Source organism: Strix uralensis, chromosome 10 (assembly GCF_047716275.1).
Source record: "Strix uralensis isolate ZFMK-TIS-50842 chromosome 10, bStrUra1, whole genome shotgun sequence".
NCBI lineage: Eukaryota > Metazoa > Chordata > Aves > Strigiformes > Strigidae > Strix > Strix uralensis.
Window position 1 is genome coordinate 18,486,176 of NC_133981.1, and position 18,170 is coordinate 18,504,345.

Here is an 18,170-nt window from a genome sequence, read left to right on the forward strand (position 1 = left end):
GAAAAGGCGATGGGCAGCCAACTGCAAAAGGCCAGAGGAATCTCACTTGATGAGTTTAAAGGGCCAGACTGGGAACAGCACAGTGGGAGAAACTTCTATAGCAGAGCCATGCTCACTTGAGAGAACTATGAGGAACTCAGCAATAAAATAACTAATCTGTAGTAGAGCCTGATCCCCAAATGAAAGATTTTGCACAATTTTAGAATGAGATTGCTTTTGCAAAGATGAGATCAATTGACTTTAGTTTCAATCACATGCTACTGTATTTAAGTATAAAGGAAACGCATTTCATGCAATCAGATTGCCATTTACCTGAAGTTTGAGTCAACATGTTAAAATTAGCTTTTATTTTTGAACAAAGTTTTCTCCACCACTTTACAAAAAATGTTTTAGTGTTCACTGGCAGTTAAAACCCACTTTGCATAGTGAAATAATACTTGAAAAATTCATCTTTCAAAAAACAAGATTCAGTTTTGCAGAATTCTGCAAGAAAGACACACACAAAAATAGTTGGGAGGAGATTTCATGCAAGAAAGGATTGTTGAGGAAACATTTCACAGGATAAGAAAACAACAAAAAAAAAAACACAGAACAAAACCCAAGCAGCTCTAAATTACAGTACATTGCTGTGCAAGATTTGCATGGTGCAAGCACCAGCTGAAGTTGTATCTCGTTCTTAGAAACTGTTTCTGTAGCTGACAAAATGATACTCCTCTAGAAGACTTGTAGTAAAGAGCAGAAGAATGCACAACAGACAGAAATGAACTAACAAAAGTGCTAGTTTTGTGGAGATCCTCCCTTGCTTTCTATAGTGCTGCTGGAGTAGTATCTTCTGTCACACAGGTGAAATGAGTCTCCTTTGGACCTGTGCATTTCAGAACTGCACCTGAGTAAGTTCATCACTGTGTGCTCCAGAAGGCAAGGACTGCTCTGTCATACAAGCTGGCTAAAAAAAAGTTCTGCTTGGCTCCAGAAGTTTCCTGAGAAAATGCTATCAGTTATTAAAATTGACTCTACTTCGCTTCATAGGCTTCTGAATGTCTGCGGATAAGGCTGAACTTGCCTGTAGGGTCAGGGACATACCACTTCTCCCAGACTTCAGCGTATGAAGCTGTTCTTCCCCATGGTTTGAAATGTCCATTCCAATGGAGCAGCTTGGCCGCTTTCACAAACTGAGGAGAGTACCTTTTTCCAGCACTGGACCCTTTTATTGAAAAAGAAACATTAACGCCTGAAATAAAGGCAGCAGAAACACCAACATGCAATATTTTAACTTCAAAACAAAGGCTTTTAACAGAGGAGATCTTGTCATTTATGGAGAAAAGTGATAGGGGAGGCAGAAATCAGGGCAAAGTGAAAAACTTAATCAGGTGCAACTGAATGCCACTTTGATCTGTCTCAGTCTCTATTTTAACGTACTGCCTTAACTTCCAAGTTCTTTAAAACCCCATTAATACCCAGATGTATTCAGCAGCTTATGTATTGTTCACTAGAAACAAAACCTAAGAAAGCTTTCCCAGCGCTGGAGTTTCACCGGTAGCAGAACACATGGGAACATCTGTTCCTGTCAACAGTCTTGGAAGAAACACCTAGGATCAACTTCAGATACAGTATGTATGTGGAAAAAGGAAAATGAGAGGTAATTTGAGAGTTAAGTCAATTCAAGAACTATCCCCCTAGCAGTTCAAAAAAGAACAGGAAGGATCAGGCCCACAAGCCCCAAGATGGTATTGCAAAGCAGCGGTTCTTCAAGAACAAGGTATAAAGTAAGGGAAGAAAAAATCCATTTGCTGCATCATCAACTAGTTGTCCAGCTACAGACCTGGAAAAACACACTGAGGGAGCAGTGTCACAAGTGTTTCATACATACCGAGATGTCGGACATTCCACATGGGATCAATACTGGAATGTTGCTTGTAAAATACAATTAGCAGTGGAGGTGTCGTGATGCTGCCAGACAGAGTCCTGCTGTAAAGTTCCTCTCTGGAAGAGAAGATGAAAAGAAGTTGGGAAAGGATGACTGCATGGCCCTAAATCAGTTGATTTTTCACTTGCAGCTGCATGACAGGAATCCACAGAGACATCACAGCCTTTCATTTAACAGTTAAATGCCATCACCATAACCCAATCCCTGACCCGCTGTCCCCCCCAGCTTGGGGGTACTTACGCTACATTAAGTGCCATCCACTTCTCCAATTGCTTAGTGATGTTCTGTAATTTCCATTCTGTTAAATTGGCAACAAAAACTCCTGGATTGAAAGAGCAGGTGTTGGCTTTCATGGCAAGCTTTCGGATGGTTTCTTTTTTGTAATCTAGAAACCCAATGTAATTATACTGCGAAAAAAGAGAGTAGGAACTAGCTTAAAATATGGTCAAATTACTATCTAAAGAAAAATTTTGCACAGCTCCCAACAGACAAGCATAACTTGAAGTTCTTAAAGCAAATACCCCTTCCTTTAAAACGAGAGAAAGAAAGCTTCAGAGGTCTAACATTTTAAATATATTATATAAACTACATATTTTAAGGAATGCTGCATGGTCTTAATAATACCGTATTATTAATGTGGTACCACTCCCAGAAAAAATATTTTTTAAACACTCATAAATCAAAAACTCTCCCTCTGATGTTCCAAGACCTCCTGCTGTTCCACACTGGGAATTGCTCTCATTGTAAAGCACAGCAAAAATTCAAAGTGCTTTTACTGTGACTAAACAGAAACTGCAGATGTCATTTGTAACACAAGCATCAGAGTAGATTGATCTGAGTAGGGACAGTCACACATTTAGGTTCACCGCATTTGGAAGAAAACCTGCAAGAACATTTAAACCGAGTGCCTGTTTTCAAAGCCTGGGATCTATTGTATTGTTAACACTGAATCAGGATAAAACTAACCTGATTGCCCGCTCCACGGACAGCAACTTTATTAGTGGTTGAGTCACAATCATCTGAAAATGCTGCTGCATGTCCAGGTTTCAATGGAGTGTTGTAAAGTTCAAGAATATCATCTAGAAAATAGAAGTAAGCACAGAAAAATGAAAAGCAACCCTGATTAAGCCAAGTGACTTTTTGTTCAGCCCATTGCTACAGCAGATAAAACCACTCAGTTTAATCCGACTCATTCATATTTACAAAGTTTTTACATCTTTTCCTGAAGTAGAAGTGCTTGGTTACTGTAAGAGATGGCATACTGACCTCAGCATAAGGCCAGTGGCAAAAGGCTAAGAAAAGGTCCCATCATACCTTGCACTATAATATCATCATCCACATAGATGGCCTTCTCTGCATGAGGTACCAAATTGGGCAAGTAGAATCTTGCAAAGGTTAACTGTGAAAACAAGAAAGCAAGAGAAGTGAAGAATTAAATGAAAAATTGTCCAAATAAATGTGAAATTGACTGATGCTTCTGGCACTTATCTATGGCACTAATGTCCAAGACAACTTCTATCAAGGAAGTAAAATAGGCAGCAATATCCTAGAAGTTATTTAAAATAAACAGGTTCCATCGATTCTTAGTTTCCAATGAATTTACACATTGATAAGCTAACTTTAGAACTGGTCTGTATTAGAATTTCTTACTTCTCCACATATATCTGTAGTATCTCTGAGGTGTTGGCATGCTTGACATGCAAGCTGCCATGTTTCACTGTAGCTAGCAGCAAAACATGATACTAGGCATGCATATGTAGATATTCAAAATCCATCTCTCGCTATCTGGAAATTTATACTTACTGAAATTTAGGAATTTGATTATAAAAGATTGCTTCTATGCTAACAGATTTGGTTTTGATCTCTAGTTGTGTTCAAAAGCCAAGATCAAAATATATTGTTACTAACTAATAATTGCAAAAAGTCATCAACATCATCCTCACTGGTTTTAAGGTGTCTGCCTTTTGAGGATCCACTTGTACCTTCCCTTCTAAGACACGAGGGTCAAAATCCAAAATTCGGTATCTCAAATTTTTCAGAGCAGTGTTACTTAGCCACAGCCTGTAAACAGGAGAAAGGCACAGATCTTGTTAAATGAGACAAAATCAAATGAAAAGCAAGAGATCCCATTAACAGCAATACAGAAAGGGATGAGGTTGCTCCTTATTTTATTAGAAATATATGGTCCTGCTATCACAGGTCCTTCACAAAAAATGTCAGTGTGAATGAAGGTGGGTAAAAACAAAAGAATCAAAGAACAACCTAGAAAAATGGAGAAACTTCATCGCCAGCATTTGAATTGCTTAGATGAAATGTAGGAAGTAACTTTTACAACCCCTTCACCAATGAACTCCAGCCCCACTGGCTGGATATAACCCCACTGGAAGACATAGCTCTTTTCCATCCCTGAAACACTACCAGAAGGAATGACTGTAGGACTCCCCACAGCAGCCTTGTCAAAAAGCTGCAATAAGCAGCAGCAGATACAACTGCAATTTAGAAGAGTGCAGTTCCAGGGAAAGTCAGCTCTTCCCCTTCCCAGAGATACTTAAGTTTTACAGTATTGTGGGAATCTAATGAAAAGATAATTACCTCAAGTGATCCACAGTGTCATTCAGAGTAACAATATGGAAAACCACGTTGGATCTGGTGTGACGGTAAATACTGTTCATGGCTGCAATTGCACCCCCAAGCCTCTCATCTGATGCTGCAATGACCACAGAAATCTCCTTATCATTCCTTTCATCTGCCAGCCTCTGGGGAACTGCAGGTATGAAATCTATAGGCTGAAGTCCTAACGGGTTTGAATCTGTCGAGTACAAAGGACACCACATACTTGTTTTACGCAGCTGAAACACAGACATTATTACCACACTAAAATTCCCAACACTTTGAATTATTTCTACTATGCAAGCACTTGGATGTCTCAGCTGAGGTGTGGATTACAGTGTGCCAGTATCAAACACTTAAGATATACCTGCTCTTGAGAATCCGAGGTGTTAATGAATAGGAAAACTTCACACTTACAAATAAACTACATACATTTAACCGTACATATTCACACACAGCACAAGGTACTAAAATGAGGCTTAAACCACAGTAGACCACACTTACCTTTGGTTCCCTCTGCCATGTCTACAACCTCAGTGGGAGGGACTTCCCCCTCCCACTTACCCTACCCACTTTCTAGTCTTCTCCACATCACCCTTCCCTCTTTTTCTTATACTTTCTTTTCCTCTTAGGTAGGAACCAATGAAGAAAACAGAAATTCTAAAATAAAGTCACTGTTGTGAATTTTTTCCTGCCGAAGATCAATGCATTAAGTACAGCCCATGTTTATTCCAGGGATCACAGATCACACTACATTATCTAAGCTGAAACTAGAACAATTTATACTCATAGTGTGCAGGTAGGAAAATGGGAGATCAGTGCTGAAATTTATTACTAGACCACATTACCTGTCAAGGCTGGCAAATTGCCCACTACTCATACTTTTTTGTAACACCACTGGTATCTTTCAGATGATCTAGACTATTACATATTAGATAATTTTAGGTAATTTGAGGAACATAGCAAACAGGGATTTGGCAGTTTGTGGGCAATAGTCTGCTGTTCATAAAGATGGGCTTCCGCTTCTGTTTCCAATTTCCTGATGACAGAGCTCAACAGCTTTGACTTCAACCAATTCCTTGTTAAAGCCTGTCAGGCTCCTATTCAACTGCTGTTGGGAAGCACCCGTACAACTGCTACCCAGAAGCAACAGCTCCCAGGAGTGGCAGACTGGGACTTGGCAGTTAATGGGGACATGGAGAAGCTCTGTGGAACCCCATGCAGTTCTTAAAAGTGGACTCCCAAAAAGGAAAAGGCTTTGCTAAGTAACCTAACCATATATTAATGACTTTTAAAGCCAGAAGGAACCCTTACTGCTATCTCGCCTGGCTTCCTGACCGAGAAGTCATAGGACAACAAGAACAAGGACAAGCCCACCAAGCTGAAGTTTCTTGGGTATAAGAACAGGAAAAGATCTACTCATAAAAGAGTACAAAAAATATATCTTGGTATGCAAACAATTGATCACTATCATACACATTATTTCAGCAACATGGTGGTTTCTGTCTGGCCAGAGCATGGGCTTTCCCACCAAACATAAAAAAAAAAAAATTTAAAATTAAAATAAAAGCCAACATACCTGATAATTCCCGTTTCAAGAAGTCACTGAGGCCTAGGAAGTTATGATGAAGAACTAGCAAAAATATGACAACAGCCACTATAAGGATAGAAATGTTCACTGAAAATTTAGAAGAAAAAATTTTATCAATATAACCAGGGAACGATTGGGAAACTCATAAAAGTACAAGAGATTTTTAAAAAATGAGATACACACATATACACATACCTTTCCTTAATGTCATTTTTCTCTTATTTTATTTATTAGGATAAAGTTCCTGCAAACCTGTAAGAGAAAAAATACAGCAGTCACTTCCTACTTCCAGTGCATACCTACACACGGCATAGCACACTATCACCAGAAGTGTCAAAAGTTTCCAAATGCAGTGAATGTTTCCTTTTCTTAAAAAGATAACACTGTATGTCACATTTTAATAATGGAGTAGAGTATCTCAGTAAGTACATAGCTACAATGATGTGTCTAAAGAAGAACTCAGAGATAAAAAGGGAGACATACAGATCTTGCCACTTCATTGACAGGAAAAAAAAAAAAAAAAACAAAAACCCAAAAAAAACCAAAAAGCAGACTCCTGCCAGTCAAAAGTGATCTGAAAAGAATCTGGAAAATAACGTATGGTTTCTTTACTGTTGAACCAATTTATTTAACTATCTGAATGAGAAACATCCCAGCAATAAAGCAAGTGATTATACATTTCTTTCCATACTTAACTAACTGCGAGACTTTGACAGGACACAGTGTTTATAAGATTTTAACAAGTAGCATTATACACTTTCAAAACCATTAAATTCTCTGTGTAAAATAGAGTATCAGCTGAAGTGTCATCACACAAAAAAGATCACAAAAGTGTGAAAGAAGGTTTATCAATGTGATAGAAGGGGCTAAAAACACAATGCAATGATTCAGTTTCTGTATGCAATTCAAACACACTTATTCATTATTTAACAGCAAATGTGATTGTGAAATCAGAACAAGAACTACGCATCCTGGAGTGTGAAGTAGCTCTCAAGTTACACACAGAAAGCACTCACACCATAACAACATGCAAAATTCAAGAAACAGTGACAATTTTATATTAAAAAACTTGCAAAATCTTCAAATTAAAATACCGCAGTGTTGTGACTATTGTGTGTGTCAGACATAACCATCTTCTTTCCGCTGTTGCATTTGTCCCGTTTACTGAGCACAACAAATGAATGCCGTATGCCATGTCTACAGCGCTCCTGAAATGGGTCAGGACACGTAGCCTTAGTTTATAGGAACACAACGCAACATCTCTCTTTAAAATGAAGTATGTGGCAGCGCTCCAGGGCCCCTGCGGCCGCGATGCCGAGGGTGCACGCACATACCTACAACTTCGGCCCTTCAGTGCCGCTGCAGCAGCCTGTGCTAAAAGCGTTTACAGAGCGACTCCTCCAGACATTACTGTCAGCACAAACACCACCCCACGCTGAAATGCTCAAACACCTGCTCATCGCTACTCTGCCCCAATTGCAGTTACTCCGGTGGCACGGTTTACACACACGAAGTTGGGCAGACGACGGTTCCCCCCCGGTTTCACCGCACCCTCCACGAGCTGCACCGCCCAGCAGCGCAAACCGCGCTCCCTCAGGCCTCCGCCTCAGAATCACAGAATCTTCTAGGTTAGAAAAGACCCTGAAGATCATCTAGTCCAACCGTTAGCCTAACACTGACAGTTCTCAACTACACCATATCCCTCAGCGCTAAGTCGACCCTACTCTTAAACACCTCCAGGGATGGGGACTCCACCACCTCCCTGGGCAGCCCATTCCAACACCTAACAACCCCTTCTGGAAAGAAATACTTCCTAATATCTAGTCTAAACCTTCCCTGGCGCAACTTGAGGCCATTCCCTCTTGTCCTATCACTTATTACTTGGTTAAAGAGGCTCATCCCCAGCTCTCTGCACCCTCCTTTCAGGTAGCTGTAGAGGGCGATGAGGTCTCCCCTCAGCCTCCTCTTCTCCAGACTAAATCAACCCCAACTCAGCGGGGCTCCCGCGCAGCCCCTCCCCCGCGGGGATCCCAGGAGCCCCGCTCCGAGGGCGCCAGGGCCGGAGCCAGCTCTCCTTCACCAAACTTCACCCCGCTCCCCTCACCGTCCGTCCGTCCGTCCGCCCGCGTCGCCGCCAACTGCCACCGCGGCAGCGCGCCGCCCCCGCGGCCACCGCCCCTCACCAGCAGCCCCGCGGGCTGCAGCTGGCCGCCGCGATGCCTGATGGCCGCGAGGCACGAAGGCGGCGCCGCGCCCGCCCTGCTGCACTAGCGGGGCTGCGGCAGCTGCCGGAGACTTCGCAGGGAGAGCCCGAGCCTCGGGCGGGAAGGGCCGCGCGCACGCTGCCGAGTCAGCGTCGACTCTGGACAGGCAACTCCGCGGGCGCCTCGCACCTGTCACCTGAAGGACCCTCAGTCAGGGGTCCTGAGGCGCGAAGCCGCCGTTGCCGGGGAGACAGCGTCCCGCGCCGCGTCGGCCGTTGCCGCTGGCGGCGCAGGGTGATGGCGGCGCAAGTGAGGTTGGGGCTGAGGCCCAGGCGAGGCCCGGGACAGCGGCGGCGGCGATGGCGGCGCGGAGCCGATGGCTGAAGCGGGACGCTGCCGCCTCGGGCTGATGGAAGACGAGGCGGAGCGAAATGGGTGTGTTTCCGGCCAGCTCAGCGGTCGCCTTCCGGTGCCGCTGCACCGCGGGGGGCGCGCCGGTAGTCGCTGAGCGGTGCTGCCGTTTCGGTCTCGCAGGGCGACGCGGACAGCCGGCAGCCGCCGCAGGGCCCCGACGAGGAAATCGGAGACGACGAGGAGCAGGACGAGAACCAGGACGAGGACCTTGAGGCGCCGCTCTCCGCCGCCATGTTGAACATCTTCCGCTCCATCCCCACGCAGATGGTAGGGCAGCCGCCGCGAGAGGCCCGGCCGGGCCCTCGTCCCCTTGTCCCCGTGGCTGCGTGCGGGGCTTAGCGTTCCCCTTCCACTGGGCGGTGTTGGCACCTGCGTGTGAGCAACTGCTGGTGGGGCTGAGAGCTGCTACTCCGTATCGAATTTCGATTTTTTTGGTCTGAACATTGGAGCTTTAATGTGCTGTAAATGAAGGTAACATACAGCTGTGCAAGGGACTGCCCTCTATACTTTTCTGACTGTGCTATATACAGCCAGAAGGCAAAGTGTTTTTATCAAGAGCCACATTTTCTAAAGTCATGCAAACACAGGTGACATATCATACTCTCTCAAGCCTATACTCTTTTGTAGTGTTACGGCTTTTACAAAGTGGTATTAACTACAATGATATTTTGAACTTGCATTACTTATCCTGAACAGACAGTGCTTGCTTTTATTTTAGATGATGTGGTCAAGACTGCAGGGAAGGTGGTATGTGAATTAAGAGCTTAATTTTTTTACACTTGAAATCCAGACACTGTGAGAAAAAATTCCAGTCTGGTTTGCAAGTTGAACAAGAAAGGTGAGGACCTATGCTCAGGCTGACTCTAGGCTCTAACCTGAAAGAATTTAACAGATAGGTTTGTCTTTTGGGTAACTGACAAAAAAATATCTCTTTCCACAGGACTACAAGGGCCAAAAATTAGCAGAACAGATTTTTCAAGGAATCATTCTTGTCTCTGCAGTAAGTATACTAGAACTATGGGTAATAATGTACAGGACTTTTGTTTTCTGATCTTACAAACAAGGGTTTTTTTCTGATTGGCTTAAGTGGGTCACTAAAAACTTTGTAAGACTTACTCTTTCAGTCTTTTACTTTCATTATTGGCCTACAATTTTGAAAACAAGATTAGAAAAATGTATGAGCTGTGCTTTTGAAAAACCTGTATTTTTCTACTTAAATTCTCACCACCACCACCCAACTTAATCATGGTATGGGAAATGTTTTTGTTTGTTTAAAGTTTGATTTTTAAAATTTGGGGTTTTTTTTCTAGATAATCGGTTTCATCTATGGATACATCACTGAACAGTTTGGATGGACTGTCTACATTGTTATGGCTGGATTTGCTTTATCATGTTTGGTAAGAATTTTTTTTTCCCAAACCAGAAAATACATGCACTTTTTAACTTGAAATAATCATTAAATTAAGGGGCTGTCAGCACAGACAAATGTTTACTATCTAATTCAGATTGTTAATACATGTTTGTACTTTGATCTGTAGAAAGTGCTTTACAAGCCAGTAAGTGCCTTTTCTCAACTGCTAGTAAGATTTTAGAGAACGCTGCAATTTAATACTGCTTTAAAATTAGTTTTTAATTTCAATTAAATGTTACTTTTAAGTCAAGCTGATAGCACTGATAACAGAAGGGACAGTGAGACCTTCTGTGGAGTAATAGCTTGTCATGAAAATTTTGCAGCTGGCCCATGCCAACTGCAGAGAGAGGCTAGAACATGAAGTATGGAATTAAAAGAGGAATTCCCTTATTCATGCACAAGGTGTCCTGTTCCAGTTGGGGCACACTGAATCCGGTTCTATGCGTGGTTCTTACACCTTTCCGGTGTTCAGATCCAACATGATTTGACCAATCACTGCTTAACACACACACACTACTGTTTGGAAAAGCCACTGTAATTCTGTGGCATCATCATCCATCTGCTTCTTTCTTGATCTAAACGTCTCTGGAGTCAGCAGTCTTGCTACAGTTTGTTATCTATGGTGCCATATAATGGGAGGGTTTCACAGAGGTGTTAGAAGGGCTAGGATGCTGGTGTTACCTCGGTAGTCTAGGGGATCCTCTTCAGGATCCTTGCAGTGAGCTGGGGTCCTTTAGTCACGCTTACTTAAGCATGACTACGCAGTGTAAACTATGTATATATATATATATCTCTTTATAGTATGAAATTGTATGAACTTTATTAAGACTAATTGATAGAATAGTTAGGGAATGACATTTTCTTAACAAGCTGTACAAAACACTTATCTAGCATCTTGATTTACATATTCTGATTTCATTCCTTTTTCCCTAAGCTAACACTCCCTCCGTGGCCTATGTACCGCCGCAATCCTCTGAAGTGGCTACCTGTCCAAGAGTCAGGAACAGAAGAAAAGAAGCCAGCAGACAGAAAGCCAAAGAGACATGCTAAAAGCTAAAAAATGTAGTTCGTCATGCTGTTACTTTGTTAAATGCATTTCCACTGGGAGATATGTCTTTGCTTAGTGTTTGGGTCTTTTCTTACTATTTTCTATCTACCGTCAGGACACCAAGATTGGCAGAGAGCATGAAGGCCTCTAAGTTTTGGTTGGAGTTTCAGTGAAGTCATGGGGAAGACAGGGGTGGGGGGATTAACTTTAGAAGGCTACTGGAGGTCACATCTCAAATATTTTCATAAAAAGGAACACAGTGAATCAAACCAAGTATAGTTAAGCTGTTGCCATAGCCTAGAAGATAATATACAGCTGGACTTCTAAATTATTTCTAACTGTGTAAAACAAGCTGTCAGTAGTGTCAGGTTGTAACAAGTACTGTAGAACAGTGAATACCGCACAGTTCTGAAAAAAACATTAAGAACTGGAAACTGTTCTAGGACAGGAGATTGCAGAGGGGCATTTTTTGTTTCAAATAAATTTGCCTGGGTAGAGAAAGTAACATTGACTGTGTAATACAGTAGCTCCTGAAACCTTGTAACTTGTGCATCTAGTATGTGAGAGGCAGCAGGACCCATAGGTATTACACTTTTTTACTACTGTCATGTTAGTTTCCCTCACAGGTGATAGAGATTACAATATTTAAGCTAGAGGCAGGAAAAGAAACAGGTTGTGCATTTAAAATTTTATTTTAAAAACTTAATTCCCTTTGACTTCTTTACCCTTTATAAAGAACACATGCTTTTTCTGTAGTGATGGTACATGACAATGCCTGGGCATGTGTAGCAACACAATCTAAATGCAAAGAAAGGGAAAAGCTAAGACACCTATTTCTCAAAGTGACCTTGGTCTTAGGCACTTTAGTTCCTAAAAGGAATTAGTATTTGTAAGGCAAAGGGATTTCGCCAGCTGGGATCATGGTAACCATGTCTGTCTTCCTTTCAAACATTTTCAGGCTTACTTTATCCAGTTACCAAATACTTTCTACCACCTTGGTGATTGCCTTAGCAATGAGATACGAAAGCAAAGGCTCTGCTTAAAAGCAGTACAGCCACCCTCTTTAGTACTTCAACTTGGCAAATTTACAGAGCCTGAAGGGCTTTTGGTGCTACAAAAATTAGTAACTGTTTCTCCCAGCTAAATTTTCACAACTATTTGATGTAACAGCTTTTACACCCTAGCCTTGGCATAGATTTTGTTACCATATTTAGTATGTGACCATACCAAAAACCTTTTGCTATGACAAATTCAAACCAGAATGTGTTTTTTTATACAAAACTTGGTATCCATCCCTCTGCATCTATAAAAAGCAACTTTTTAAAGTTTCAATAAAAGAATAAAAACTAAACAGTTTATCTTCTGAGAAAGTGATAGCCATTTTAACATGAAAAATACTACTACAAACTAGAACGTTTTTTGCAAGTTCACCTTATTCCAGCAGAGGAGGTCAATGGATAAACGTGCTTTGTAAGCTGGTCCAATCTATCAAATGAGCTATAAAACAGTCCTCTAAGAAAAAGGTTCTGGTCAGAACTTCACATTTTCTTCAAGAAATTTCAGATGGCGTGCCTTCGCACTGTAACTTGCATACTTGTCTCCCATATGCTCCCGCAACTGCAGCTATTCGGAACACACACAAAAAAAAAAACAACCCACAAAATTTACTGACATTGTAAAAAGCAGGAACTACCAAAATATTAACAAAAACCCATACCAAAGCACTCCACTGAAAGCAGCATGTGATGTCTGGCAACACAGATGGAAGGGAAGAAAAACAGAAGAGTCTTTGTTGTCTAAAGGCAAGAGAGTTCCAAGTCCCACCCAAGAATTTAAAATATAAATCAGATCTTCACAGGTTATACTTACCCATGCAGTATTGCATCTGTAACCAAGTTTTGAATCAAATGAGCTGGAGGTATTGCTCACTCACCTCTATTAGGAATGGACATAAAGCTCTTTCTCACTTTGGACATAAGGGGCATGAGGCAAGTAATGTGAAAAATTATGGGTCAAAAGAAATTACTATTGGAGAAACAGCACAGAGTAAAACTATTTGCATCCCTTGCATCCTCCACAAACTCAGGGACCATGGTACAGTTCTAAAGCTCCTATGCTTTCTGAAGAATTTGTGGTTGAACATAGTCTACATTCAGAACCAAACTAAGAATGAAAATGATGATATACTTAGGCCCTTGCCTGACATGACTACATAAACACTTTTGGGAGTCAAGGTTTGCATTACTATATCAGTATCTAAAAAGGGGGGAGGGGGCAGTAAAGACCCTGCTCATTTATCTAGGTTTATAAAGAAAATAAACGATTTTATTATGAAAGTCATTCACCTCTCTTTTCACTTCATCGTCTTCTTCCATAATGCTGTACACCTTCTCAAGAAGTTTCACTCCCAGTCCTTGCACCACATCAGATCTCAGGATTTCAATCATTCTCCTAATCTTGTCAGGAACTGGTAACATATCTATTAAAAAATAAATTAAAAAAAAAACCAATGGAGTAATAATTACTTTCAGTACTGTCCATTTTCATACTCTAAGTAGAAGCATAATATGGGATGACTACCACAGAATTCTAGCTGACCATGCAATAACTGTTTATTTGAACTGGCCAGCTAGAATCAACAAACACAGTGAATCAGAAGCGCTCAGATGCTAACTCTTAAGACACTGGACAGTACAAAGTCAGTGTAGACGCAGTTTGCACAATTAGGTCCTGTAACTTTGTTTCAGGTGGTTTCTGTATTCAACGTTACAAATATTATTTGAATGAAAAGGACTATAATACTACACCATCACCCAAATATTTTAATAATTCAACCATTTGTACTTACAGCAAATGTAAAAAAAGTTTAATCACTGTAAAACACTAATAGCATCATTTCTGCCACCTGTCTGTTTGTCTCAACAGCCTTTGAATCTTTTGCTCCTCAGCTGAAGCTGCCAACAGGAGATACTCATTTTAGAAGGCGAGTCCTCCATTAGGAAGTGAACCGAGAACACTAGCTTGCTCTTTTAAATCACTGAAATCACCAACACTCCTTTCATAGGATATTTCACCCGAAAATAAAATACCCGATCTAATTAAAGTTTCAGCTTAGAAATGCAGTAGTGCTGTCATCCCAAGCAGCAGTAAGTAAACAGCTGGAGGATCTCACTATATAATACTTAAGAGTGAGAAAAATGGACAAAAAACCACCCCACTCAAATTTGTACCTTCAACATTCTGTCACACCTGTTTAGAGACAAACTTTTTCCATGTATTTTACTTTAGCTATGCAGAATTAATTTACCAGAGTAAAATCCAGCATTGTGCCATTGTTTTGCCTATCACCAGACTAGTTACAAGTAGAATCTTTATCATTTAAAACAATAAGCACAAGAAGGTCTGAGACTTCAAAAACCTACCCTCAGCTTTTTCACTTGTTGCATTGTAAGTGCACAGCAAGTCTAAACGAGACCTTAAGTATGAAAAGTGATTCATTCCTTGCACTTGCATCTGTAGGAAAAATAAGCTTGCCCAAATTTTGCAATGAGGGTGAACTACTCTCGTACAAACCTCCACTGAGTTTAATGCTTTGTGTACAATTTCACCTTCATCTGTAATTCACAAAGCTTTACAGCTATCCAATTGTTTGAATGCCTTAAAAATCGTATTTCAAAATACTCAACTCCAACTGTTCATTTTGGAAGCTTCTAAATATAAGTCACATGGAGAAAAAAATCATGCTGCAGGCCAGCTTTCTCTCTTCATTAATAATTACACAGATCGATCACGTATTCCTTTAATTGGCAAGTAAACCACAATTAGAGCAGTTCTGCACACAAAATTATTTAGAAAGATGTTCACTTCTGTAAGCTTTGTTGAGCCTTGAGAAGAAATAATAGTGGATTATCTTCTGTTGCCCACGAGCAGGCTTTCTTTGGTTATTAGCATTGACAAGCATTCATTTAAAGCAATAACTGAGCAACAGACCTGAAGAAATCTCTTCAAACTTTAATTCCTCTGACTGATCAGGTGATTTTCCATGCAAAATCAAAGTGTCTCGATATTTTCTATGAAGTTTAAACTCTGGGGCTGGAGTCGAGGTTACACAGTATTCAGAGTTCTCCTTGGAGTCCATTTTCAGTGTCCAGGTCATTAGTTGCACCAAGTCATTCATTTCATTCACATTGCTTTTTCTGGTAGAGCAGAAATAAGATGTAATTCAGTCACCTTTCATGATGTAACTTCCACCTTGAATTCAGAGGACTTACAATAAAAGTTTAGCAAGGTCCTGCTAAGTATTCCATGTTAAATTACTTCTAATGTGCTATTGATAAAACTGCACCACAAGCAGTACTTCATCTAACACAGGCTCAAGCTCCATTCGCCTAGCAACAATTCACAATCCTATCAGCTACTGCTACCTGTGTAGCTGCACCTGTGGTAATGCAACAAATAATATTTTTTGATAAATTGCTTACACAAACAAAATCAGAAATAAATTCACAGTGGAAAGGAAGCATACTGGCACCTTTTAACTCATGCTTTTAATGCATGCTGACGAAGTATGTCCTTTGATGCTGGAAGACTGGTCCATGTCCCAGAAAGTTCAGCATAGGAAGTTTATAGTCACAGAGAGGCAACAATTAAATGGCAGTCCGTTTTCTTTATCTCTACATGGTGAGTGACTGAAGAACTACGTGATGCATAAAGTGTGAAAGCAATTCCTGCCATTTTTTTTCCACTCCAAGTCAAGTTCCAATATAGCAGTGAAAACTCCTGCACAGTATTAAACAAAATACTTACCTCTCCTTGGAATCACCATCAGACTTATCTGTAGAGCTTGTGGAAGAGCTTAACTCATCATCTGACAGGCAATGGGTTTCTCTCTTTCTCTAAGTGAAAAGGGAATATATGACAAAAATTCTAATAGCTGAAAGTAATTTATCAATATGGCATGAATTACTGTTCTTACATGAAAGAAAGACTTTCAACAAGCATATTTTTACAGACTCAGCTTGATAATATTTAAAAGGTGTAACCTTTGGTTTTAAAAACAAGCTAATATGCAGGACATCATCAACATACTTTATGAAATGGTTATGTGACTAGCATTACATCAGTCATGCAGTTTTAAGCACTATAAACGCTTCACCAAGTGCCTCTATTAAAAACGATTAAATCACATATCTGTGTCAGTTCTTTGCCAACTATATTATAAAGCCATTATTCTCAGCCTGTCTATTGGTCTTTAATACACATTTTAAAATAATATTTAAATACATTTTTATCAGTTCAGTAAGTTCCCAGCATTCCCTAAAATATACAGAGATTTTAACCACTTGTGTCTCTACAGTCCTGTGTCAGTGCACAGCGTAACATGCAAAACCATCACCAGCTTATGCACATACAACTAGTGCGTACGAACCTCACGTTACCTCAGTTCGTGAACGCAGGTGAAGTTTTTACATTTACACACCAGTTATAAGCATACACATGTAGGTAAAACATGCAAAACACTTTCCATGCAAGTGCTGGACTGAGGTAAATAGAGCATACACTTTGAATTTCACACTAAAATTTCTTCACTGTTACTCTTCTGCATTTATTGGTATTAATAATGTTCCCCTGATGTTGCAGAAGATCGTCAAATATATGTTTAAGACCTTAAAAAAAGACTAATCAGACAAGGAAGAGAACTTTAACAGAAACTATTCACTTTTCATCTAGCAACTATTCCCTATTGCCAGCACATAAATGTATGCACTTAACATGATTACAGATTAAAAAAATAAAAATGTTCAAACACCACCACTGAAGCAAAATTAGATGTACCAGGCTAAAGGTAGTGTGTCGTTAATAGAAATTTAAAGCAGACTATTGATCTGTAAATAAAGTATAGTTCAGGATAAACTTTTTCCCTTCCAAAATAAAATAAACACTGCAATTTAGAGAGCCCGTAACAATCAGTAATAGATCCCTAGTTTTCACCTCTGACAAGTGGAGTGAAAATGCACAGTGAGCCTGGAATGTTAAACTGATCTAGCCAAACAGAAAAGTGGATTAGAGATCCGTACTCTACCCCAGGACTTATAAAGCAGTATTTACAGAGAACTGTGCACTCCTATTGACTGAGAGTTTCTTCCACACATAGATTTTTTAAAATATTACTTTATTCCCAAATTGTGCCTGCATTTAAATATTTCAAAAGCAGATGAGCCCAGTTTACCTGAGAAATACTGGGATCTGATGAGGACTGAGCAACTTTAATATGATTTTCCGTATGTGATTTTGCTTCAATTACTGCACTATTTGAAGTTCGTCTTGCTGGAATCACTGGAAGGATGACATTTTTACAATATTTATAACTTAGCTGCATGTATTTTGAATTAGTTTCATGCTCATGCAAGAAAAAGTCTACGACCTAGCAGAAGACAGGAAGGTAGGTATTCTGCTAAGAGAAAACACTGAAGCTTCTATCTGAAAGGTGTATATTCTGCACTTCACATACATTTCAAAGACAAGTTGTCACCACTAAAAACAATTGAACATAGCTAAGAGGCAGAAAAATACAGACACATTAACAGAAATTTTTAACACAGAACTCTACCCTTAGTGCATCTTTCTGAAGATGGTAGTAAAGAACAGACAAGAAGTTATTATAATTTCTTCACAAAGAAGTTATTAGCCTACCTATACATAAAATGTTAGCATAGGAACATAAAAATTACCAGAGGGAAACATCTCCTCCTGAGACTGTTTTAGTCTCCTTCGTTCCCGTGCTGTCAAGGGCCGCTCCTTCAAAAGAAGTTAGTTTTATATTAGTTAGCAATCGTCATAATGGCTTTTGTTATTTAATCACCTATAAAGCAAAAAATCCTTTTCAACTGACATGGAAGAGAGAGCTTTTAGAGTAGACCTGATCATCTAGCAAATGCTTAATTATTTATTACAAAATGGTCTTG

At 40.3% G+C, this 18,170-nt stretch overlaps 3 protein-coding genes across 11 annotated transcripts in view; 1 reads left to right on the forward strand and 2 right to left on the reverse strand.

Moving 5' to 3' along the window:
* Positions 1-318: 318 nt before the first annotated feature.
* On the reverse strand, positions 319-8,736 carry GLT8D1 (glycosyltransferase 8 domain containing 1). 5 transcript variants are annotated; one of them, XM_074879512.1, is made up of 10 exons: positions 8,522-8,736; positions 6,324-6,380; positions 6,117-6,215; positions 4,520-4,736; positions 3,871-3,988; positions 3,242-3,326; positions 2,894-3,006; positions 2,168-2,334; positions 1,871-1,983; positions 319-1,204 (listed from the first exon to the last, which is right to left on the reverse strand). In XM_074879512.1, exons 2-10 carry the CDS (start codon positions 6,337-6,339, stop codon positions 1,014-1,016), a joined length of 1,119 nt encoding a protein of 372 aa, XP_074735613.1. In that variant the 5' UTR covers positions 6,340-6,380; positions 8,522-8,736; the 3' UTR covers positions 319-1,013. The 5 variants fall into 5 exon arrangements, with proteins under 5 accessions (XP_074735613.1, XP_074735617.1, XP_074735615.1 ...); XM_074879516.1 differs by having other exon boundaries at positions 8,529-8,648; XM_074879514.1 differs by lacking the exon at positions 8,522-8,736 and adding an exon at positions 8,233-8,501.
* A 59-nt stretch (positions 8,737-8,795) lies between these two features.
* On the forward strand, positions 8,796-11,268 carry SPCS1 (signal peptidase complex subunit 1). The gene is made up of 4 exons (XM_074879517.1): positions 8,796-9,013; positions 9,687-9,746; positions 10,057-10,143; positions 11,092-11,268. Exons 1-4 carry the CDS (start codon positions 8,978-8,980, stop codon positions 11,212-11,214), a joined length of 306 nt encoding a protein of 101 aa, XP_074735618.1. The 5' UTR covers positions 8,796-8,977; the 3' UTR covers positions 11,215-11,268.
* A 610-nt stretch (positions 11,269-11,878) lies between these two features.
* NEK4 (NIMA related kinase 4) overlaps positions 11,879-18,170 on the reverse strand; it is a 29,622-nt gene continuing 23,330 nt past the window's right edge. For all 5 annotated transcript variants that reach the window (XM_074879510.1, XM_074879506.1, XM_074879508.1 and 2 more), the window contains 6 exons: positions 17,937-18,003; positions 17,435-17,541; positions 16,012-16,100; positions 15,196-15,401; positions 13,551-13,684; positions 11,879-12,828 (listed from right to left, as the gene is read on the reverse strand). In XM_074879510.1, coding sequence (XP_074735611.1) covers positions 12,736-12,828; positions 13,551-13,684; positions 15,196-15,401; positions 16,012-16,100; positions 17,435-17,541; positions 17,937-18,003 — 696 coding nt within the window. In that variant the 3' untranslated portion in view covers positions 11,879-12,735. The remainder of the gene's footprint in view (positions 12,829-13,550; positions 13,685-15,195; positions 15,402-16,011; positions 16,101-17,434; positions 17,542-17,936; positions 18,004-18,170) is intronic.

Coding starts and splice junctions, on each gene's coding strand:
- SPCS1 (XM_074879517.1), top strand. CDS start 8,978: ATGTTGAACATCTTCCGCTCCATCCCCACGCAGATG. Junction 9,014..9,686: donor GCTCCATCCCCACGCAGATG/GTAGGGCAGCCG, acceptor CTCTTTCCACAG/GACTACAAGGGCCAAAAATT. Junction 9,747..10,056: donor GAATCATTCTTGTCTCTGCA/GTAAGTATACTA, acceptor TTTTTTTTCTAG/ATAATCGGTTTCATCTATGG.
- GLT8D1 (XM_074879512.1), bottom strand. Junction 3,007..3,241: donor TGATGATATTATAGTGCAAG/GTATGATGGGAC, acceptor TCTATTTTCTAG/ATGATATTCTTGAACTTTAC. Junction 1,984..2,167: donor TGGATGGCACTTAATGTAGC/GTAAGTACCCCC, acceptor CTTCTCTTCCAG/AGAGGAACTTTACAGCAGGA.